Source organism: Limulus polyphemus, unplaced genomic scaffold (genome assembly GCF_000517525.1).
Source record: "Limulus polyphemus unplaced genomic scaffold, Limulus_polyphemus-2.1.2 Scaffold842, whole genome shotgun sequence".
NCBI classification, from domain to species: domain Eukaryota; kingdom Metazoa; phylum Arthropoda; class Merostomata; order Xiphosura; family Limulidae; genus Limulus; species Limulus polyphemus.
In genome coordinates this window covers 258,365-267,437 of record NW_013666452.1, presented here as the reverse complement: position 1 = coordinate 267,437, position 9,073 = coordinate 258,365, and the positions used below count along the sequence as shown (strand labels likewise).

The 9,073-nt window shown below is 32.7% G+C and overlaps 1 protein-coding gene across 4 annotated transcripts in view; it reads left to right on the top strand.

Annotated features, from left to right (window-relative positions):
* LOC106460817 (nucleolar protein 4-like) overlaps nucleotides 1-9,073 on the top strand; it is an 88,982-nt gene that overhangs the window by 23,958 nt on the left and 55,951 nt on the right. For all 4 annotated transcript variants that reach the window (XR_002610848.1, XM_022387620.1, XM_022387618.1 and 1 more), the window contains exons 2-3: nucleotides 4,130-4,267; nucleotides 4,662-4,970. Coding sequence is in view for 3 of the 4 variants with exons in the window: in XM_022387620.1 (XP_022243328.1) it covers nucleotides 4,130-4,267; nucleotides 4,662-4,970 (447 nt within the window). In the remaining variant the exon portion in view is untranslated. The remainder of the gene's footprint in view (nucleotides 1-4,129; nucleotides 4,268-4,661; nucleotides 4,971-9,073) is intronic.

Below are 9,073 nucleotides of genomic sequence, written 5' to 3'. Positions count from 1 at the left end.
GCCGAAATCTCCAAGGCTCTTCTGCTTATTGTTGCTGTCAAAGAAAGCTATTGGTAGAAGAACTGAAAACTAAATATCGCCACAAAAAAAAAAAAAATCAGCTAACTAACCAACATACTGCAGCCAGTTTTGAACTTAAGAGGAAAATTTCGTAGATCGACTTTCATCATCTCACCAATCTGATTGAAAATCTGAACCTGAAAACTGACTCTAACACAACCAGAATGTCGAGCTTAGAAAATTAATTCCAGCGACAAAATCTAGTAACATAAGTCCCGATAATGTTGATTTTAATTTTAGTAATCTTACCTTAAGTGAACAATGTCAAAATGCTCTATCAAAAGATTTAAATTGTTGTTGACCTACCAGTAAACTAAATTTCTGGAGTTACTTTTTCCATTTGAAGGTATCTACAAAACTCTTGTATCCTTTCCTAATTTTAACAAAGATAATACACTAAACATATAATACCTTATCAAAACTAAATTTAAAAATTTGGCATTATACCCTTCTTTAACTTCAATCCCCTTAAAAAACCCTTCTTCTATTACACCGAAACGTTGTTGTTATCTGATTTAAATTGTTGTTTACCTACCAGTAAACTAAATTTCTGGAGTTATTTTTTCCATTTGAATGTATCTACAAAACTCTTAAATCCTTTCCTAATTTAAAAAATTTGGCATTATTCCCTTCTATAACTTCAATCCCCTTAAAAAACCCTTCTTCTATTACACAAGTTGAGATTTCTGCCTTAACAGAACTTGCCAGTAACCGAAGCGTCGTTGTTATCTGGGAAGATAAAGGTACAGGTGTCGTCATTTTAAACAGATCTGATTATGTCTCCAAAATGAAAGACATTTTAAATGACAGGACAAAGTTTAACCCCCTCGATAATGATTGGCTTAAGCTTACTCTCAAGCGTGAGAAAAAGCTTCAACGGACTTTATATTTTAAAAATTGTAAACTCATCTCTGCAGCACTTTATCCTACAGGTTCCCGCCCTGGTCTTATGTATGGCTAACAGAAAATACACAAAAATAATTTACCCCTCAGACCTATTCTATTTAATCTTGGTTCCCACGCCTACAAGCTTGCTAAATATCTTGTACCTGCATTAAGCTCACTAACTAAGAAAGTATTTAACTGTTAAATATTCTTTTTCGTTTGCTCAAGAGATATTTAAGTTTTCTAATGCAGACCAATTCTTTATACCCAACTTTGATATTCAGTCCTTATTCAATAACATCACACAATTATTAAACAGTTATTCCCTACCAAAAATGCTCTACAAAAAAATTTAAGATATTTTAAATTGATTCTCAAGGACAATCACTTTGTTTTTAATGGTCTTCTTTATGACCAGATAGATGGAGTGGCGATGGGATCATCTATAGGTCCAAATATCTTTCTATGTTATTACGAATGTAAATGGCTGGATAATTGCCCCCTTTATTACAAATCAGTATTTCATAGAAGGTTTTGTTTGTTTGTTAAGCACAAAGCTACACAATGGGCTATCTGTGCTCTGACCACCATGGGTATCGAAACCCGGTTTCTAGCGTTGTAAGTCCACAGACATACCACTGTGCCACCGGAGGCTAATCTAATGTAGAGTTTATTTTCATTATTAAATATATTATATATATATATATATATATATATATATAAGGTACATTGATGATACTCTTCTACTCTTTCACAACACTGATTTACACCAAGAAGTTTTTAGAATATCTAAACTCAACATCCATGTAAAAACGTTACACGTGAGATGAAAGAAAACAATAACTTAGCCTTTTTAAACATTCAAATAAACAAAATAAACAATCTCTTTGTCACATCTATTTAACGCAAAAAAAACCAAAAAACATTTGCTGGATTATACACTCGTTTCAACACTTTCATAAAAGACTACTGCAAACGTAACCTTGTTCTAAATCTTTCAACCAAAGCTTATAATATTTGTTCTGAATACTTCACTCAGAATTTTCAAAAATTAATAACATAATTCAAAATAATGATTGTTCCCTTAATTTCTCACACTCTATCACACGGACATTTTAAACAAATAAAATAGAACTTACCAAGAAGCCACACACACTGTTTTAAATTATTCATTAGTTCTTATCATTCGTTTCATTGGCAAAGTTTTAAACTCAAATATCAAATTCAAAATATATTCCAAACATATTACCCACAACTTAAGCTACGTTTAGTATTTATCAACATTTAGAATTAAAAACTTATCTAAAATCAAAAGACACTGTACCCATTCCTATGCATTCGTGGGTCATATATAAATACACTTCTAGTAGCTGTAAAGCTACCCATATTGATAAAACTACACGTCACCTACAAATACGCGAGCATCTGGGAATTTCAGCTAGAAGCGGTTATAAGCTATCTAATCCACCTGAGTGTTGTATTCGATTATACAGAAGAATAAAAACACCCCCTCTCCCATAATTCTTGAAACTTTACAATTCTCAATCCTAGAACCATAGATTACGAACTCTTTATTAGAGAAAGCCTCTTCATTATCAATGATCACCCAACACCAAATAATAACATCAACTCTCTCCTGGTGTCATTAATGTAATCAATTCCAGATTCTCATTGTTTTCATTTGATGATTATCATTGTTATTATTTTAAAGATACAGTGTTTATACTTATATTCAAACCTTTCTTTATATTGTTTTATTTTAATGATGTTATTGAACATATGCATGGCAACGTTTTACCATGCATTTCCTGTTCTTTCTAAACTTATTATTCTATAAGAAAACTATTTATTTAATAACGAATATTTTTTGTAATTAGAATACTGTAAACTAAGCGTTTGATGTTTCAACCCTGGTGAAATTTGAATCAATTCCGATACGTTCGTAATTAAAGATGCATTTTGGTATTACTGTGTTTTTAATGTTTATTATAAAACTGAAAAACTTTTTACTAAACGTTTACTTGTTTGATTAATTTGTGTATTTATTTTTATTAGAGCTGTTGGATATCATTTTATAGCAGCTTCAAAATTGGGTATATGATTGGTCAATGCTTTTGTTAGTGCTCTCCACGTGAACAAAAGACACGTGCATATATCATATGTCTCGTCAATTGCCTGACACAGAGGAAAATGTAAAGTTTGCTTTCCACCACATAGGTTAACTTATTGATTCCAGAGTTATTAGCCAGAGTGCTTGGAGGTAGTAAACTGTAACTTGTTGCACACTGTGAACGATCCAGAAATACGGTCACGTGATGACTGAAGCATGCTAGTCTACTAAATGGCGTAAAAATGTTTTTTTTTCGCAAATTATGTCAATATAAATGTATATTTTAATGAATTTATATAGATAAAGCTTGCAATATGGTAAAACGTTCATTACTCATATATAAGGTATAACTATTGGTCAAATCTAATTGAATTTGACTAAATTTTTATCTAATTATTTTTTATAGTTTTAGTGCCACAAACGATGATGTTTATGTACAAAATAGAATTGAAAGAATTCAACGTGTTTTCGTTCTTGATGCTAAGTCTTATCAGTAAAATCATGTTTAGTTAGCGTAGTAGTTTCTTTCTACTATTACTAATAGCATTTTGTATATAAAAGTGAGAGCTAACAAAATTCATAAAAAAACTCAGTATTATCCCGATACTGTCGAATTCAATGTATCTTTATCTACATGTTTTAGAAGAACCCCGTATTTCGACACAAGGATCACCTTTTCTTATTTGCACTTAGAAAATGGTAAATAATACCGCAACGAAAAATGTTGCAGAATATTCTAGTCTAAAGTTTGAAGTTTTTTTGCAAGCCCTTGTTTACATTAAGTGGATATCATAAGATACGTCCTATAGTAGTTACAAGTTGTTAGTTCTTATAAGAAGTTAGAAAAAAAGAACTCTCGTCCATGTTACTGCTAAACATTTCAACTACTTAAATATTTCTGATATTTCAGTCTCGTTTACACTTTTCTTATAACCTATAAAAATGAACTATTTACTAATTTTGCTTCGCATTCTTAACGAACCGGTTTTTCATAACAGTCACAGATACAAAGAAATCATTGCACAATCAATCCTTTTTCCTGAGAATAAAAACATACAATCTTCATCTTTACAGCCTGGAACCGGTAAAGAAGACACTGTATATAAGAAGGTGGCTGTTGTTGAAAACTTTTTTAACATCATCTATGAAGTTCACGTTGATAAGGACGTACGTGGAGGAAAACATGCAGGACAAAAACGCACTTATAAAACCGTAAGTAATTCCCTAAATTTTTGACAACCAGTCAATGTTTAAAGCATGAAAAGCACTTACCAAATAATTAAAGTTTGTTGTTTTCACAATTGTCGGAATAAATGACAAACTGTCAGAAAAATAATAACAATAAAAAATATAACAAAATATATATATTTCATTTTCACTTCTTGCGAACCTCGGGATGCAATGGACGCGTTGCACGATCTACAATTTATCAATAGTTCCAAAGCGTTTCTTATATTTACAAGTTTCTTGAAATAAGACTTATAATTCACGAAGATAATAACACGTGAACTTTATATTCTATCGATGTATGAGTCACTGATTAAACCCATCTGGGATGCTTTTCTGTGTCTGCGAAGAAGTAATTAGCGATTTTGATTCATTTTAGATAGCCGAAACTTACGCTTTCCTGCCGCGTGAGGCGGTAACTCATTTTCTGATGTCCTGCGCCGACTGTCAGAAAAGAATGCATGTTGCGACAGAGTGTGACGGGAAAAGTGGTTACTATGGAAACAAGGATCGTCGTGTCAGAAGTGGGGCCAATTCTCCTGGATCAGGCTCTCCAGTTCTAGAAGAGAACAACACCCCCCAACTAACAACTGACATTGATTACAACCTACCCATAACAACAACTTATTTGAAACGTATGAGAAGCTTGGGCTTTTCAAAAGAAGAAGCTTTAAATTTTGACAGAGAGGTAAGGTATCATTAACAAGAATTTATCATGTTTCTTATAATACATAACTTGTATTCTGTTTTGCATACTACGTTTTATAGTTATTGTTGGTTAGAATTTGCTATTCGTCTTTATTGTCTGATCTTGAATTATGCCAATCTAGCTAATCTTTGTGTTACTAGTAATTGGTATTAGATAAAATAGTGATAAACTGTCAAGTACCTCGATCTTAAAAATTGGTCACAGTTATTGTCAGACAGTCTTATTATTATTAATTATTTTAAAATTATTTCAGACAAGTGTCTTTATCCCTCGTTGTTAATGACAGCTCGACTGACGTTTCCAACTACCTTACTAATAGTTCATAGAACTTAATCAGTTGTGCGAATCCTCCATTAATTCTGCGAAAACCCAGTCGGTGGCTCATTTTTCTGCTAAGAAATGTAACTTAAAGTAATTCAGATATTATAATCCTATGATATTAATTATAACTTAATAAACTCAAAGTATTCTCTGATATTAAATACTAGCGAAAGTACCCGGCTTCGCTCGGGTTATTAGGTTGATTTACTCTAGATGACTATGTTAGTGTGTGTATTCTGAACCCATTTTAACATAAAAGTATAACCTATATACTTTTGTTGCTCCTTTACGGGATGAGACCTGTTTATAAAGGTAACCGTCTCTCTGACTTGTACTCTGATTTTAAACTTAAATACTAAAAACAAATAATATAAAACAAACCTCTTTAATTAACGAAGTCTCTAAATTAGAATACAACAAATATTTTTTTTTAATTTTGTAGTTTATACATTTCATTTTATACTTTCATCACATGGCCTCTTAACAACAATATTATGTTATACTTTTATTGCTAAGCAATATGATATAAAAGTCAGTTTTGGAACGCATTGTTACCAACACACGCACTGGCTTTTCTATATATGTTAGAAGTTGTTATATAAGGAACCACTTCTTTGCTATGTGGTTTTTCGCTAGATTCCCTCTTTAAAAAGATGCGCACGCACGTGCGTGTCTGTCTGTGATTTATATCTATAATTTGTAATATAAAGAACCACTTATTTCTATGTGGTTTATCGCCGGCTTGCCTCACTAAAAAGATGCGTACGCGCATGTGGATAAGATAAGTAATATTTAGGTACGCAGTCTCAGTATGGGTGCAAAATTTCAGATGTCTAGGTTCTTTACCTTTGGAGATATAGCGGTCACATATTATTTCTTATGTGGTTTTCCCCACCTTGCCTCATAGAAAAATAGGCACGCCACTCGTGCATGCACATGGATAAGTTATAATACTCAAATGCACACCCTCATGGTCCATTTAGTATGGGTGCAAAACTTCAGATGTCTAGGTTCTTTACCCTTGGAGATATAGGGGTCACATATTATTTCTTATGTGGTTTTTCCTCACCTTGCCTCATAGAAAAATAGGCACGCCACACGCGCATACACATGGATAAGTTATAATACCCAAGTGCACACCCTCATGGCCCATTTAGTATGTGTGCAAAATTTCAAGTTTCTATATTCTTTCCTATTGGAGTTATGGCGGTCACATACACATAGACACACAGACTAGCGAAAGTACCCGGCTTCGCTCGGGTTATTAGGCTGATAATACTATAACTATATATTTTGGCGCTAAGCAACATGACATAAAAGCCATATGTTAGAACGCATTGTTACCAAAATGCACTGACTTTTTTACATATTAAAAGTTGTTATATAAGGAACCACTTCTTTCCTATGTGTTTTTTTGCTAGCTTGCCTCATTAAAAATAATTTACCGACGACTGACTGCCTCAACTGCGCTTTTCTGCCTCTTTGTTGGTCAGTCTTGATTTCGCAAAATTTATTTATTTCAGTTACGTATCAAATGTGAGGTTAGGGTATACTGTGGGGTTGGGGTGGGGGTGGTAGTACTCGCACCGTCATTTTTGATTGGCTATACGCTAGTCCCATAATAGTTAAAACTACCCTATAACATCCCATAATAGTTAAAACTACCCTATAACATCCGATAATAGTTTTAAAACTTTATAACATCATACAACAGGTAAAAACTACTATATAACAATCCATAATAGTTAAAACACTATATAACATTCCATAATAGTTTTGTTGCCAAGCGACGATGTATGTTGTCGGTCATTACAAAAAAAAGAGCGTAAAAGCGTTCACGATAGTATAACATCCCATTTTCTGCCTTTTTGTTGGTCAAGCTTGATTTCGCAAAATTTATATATTTTAGTTAGCTATGAAATGTGAGGTTAGGGTATACCATGGTGTGGATATGGTAGTATTTTCCACGTCATGTTTGACGGGCTATATGCTAGTAATAGTTAAAAAACACTATAACATCCCATAATAGTTCAAAAACCACTCTATAACATTCCATAATAGTTAAACAACCACTATAACATAATAATTAGAACATACCCTATAACATCCCATAATATTTAAACACTCTATAACGTCCTATAATAGTTAAAATCAATCTATAGTATCCCATAATAGTTCAAATACTGTATAACATCCCATAATAGTTCAAATACTGTATAACATCCCATAATAGTAAAAACTACTGTATAACATCCTATAATAATTAAAGAAAAATACTATAACATCCCATAACAGTTAAAACACTCTAACGTCCCATAATAAATAAAACTACCCCATAAAAGTAAAAAGCTCACCCTATAACATCCCATAATAGTTTTTAAAAATCACTCTTATAACATCCCATAATAATTAAAACACTCCATAATCGTTAAAACATTCCATAGCAGACACATTTCTTTTCTATGTGGTTTTTCGTATAAAAAGATGCGCACGCGCATACGCGCACGCACTTAGATAAGTAATAATACCAAAGTGCACATCCTCAAGGTCCACTTAGTATGTGTGCAAAATTTCAAGTTTCTAGGTTCTTTACTCTTGAACTATGGCAGTCACATATTCGTTTCTATGTGGTTTTTCGCTAGCTTGCTTCATTAAAAAGACGCGCACACGCACATGGATGGGTATTATTACTTATTCACGCACGTGGATAAGATAAGTAATACCCAGGTGTACATTTCACATGCGCGAACGTGAGTGTCTGTCTGTCTTTATGTGATTTCTATTTGTAATATAATGAACCACATTTTTTCTATGTGGTTTTTCGCTACCTTGTTTCATTAAAAAGATTCTCACGCACATGGATATGATAAGTAATACTCAGGTGCACACTCTCGGGGTCCACTTAGTATGGGTGCAAAATTATAGGTTTCTAGGTTCTTTCCTCTTGGAGTTATGGTGGTCACACTTCTTTTCTATGTGGTTTTTCTATAGCTTGCCTCATTAAAAAGATGCGCACGCACGTAGATAAGTAATAATACCGAGGTGCACACCCTCAGGATTCACTTAGTATGTTTGCAAAATTTCAGGTTTCTAGGATCTTTCCTTTTGGAGATTTGGCGATCACACACACAGAGACACGCCCTTATGTTTTTATAGATAACTTAATAAAATCAAAGAAGTGAGTATTCTCTGATTTTAATTATAGGGCAACTAACTAAGCACATGTATTCTCTGATAATTCAATGAATTGACTGTATCCTCTGCTGTTAATGGTAGAACAACTAACACACTCAAAGAATCAAGTGATTGAATCCTCTGATGCTAATCATAGGCAACTAATTGTATTCTATGATGTTGAGGACTGTTCGATTAACCTAATGAATTATCAGAACTATCTGATGTCCTTATTGATTATTTGAAAAAGGTGATAGCATTTTAAGATCTTAATGATTGTTCAACTAACTTTGTAGCATAAGTTTATATTATGATGCTGATCATAGATCAAATAAAACATATTCAGCTCATACCCTGGTTAAATAATTATAGAAAATGAGAATGTTATATGAGAATGCACCACTTTTAAATAATAAATTTAGAAGCACGCTCTCTTTTCATTTCCAGTTGAATACCTAATATAACTAATGTTAAAATACATAGTGTGATGTGTGCATTGCCATGTAATTAATAATATATTAATAATAATACTTTAAAATTAAACTACAACAATGTTTGTTTGTTGTTAAGCGCAAAGCTGCACAATG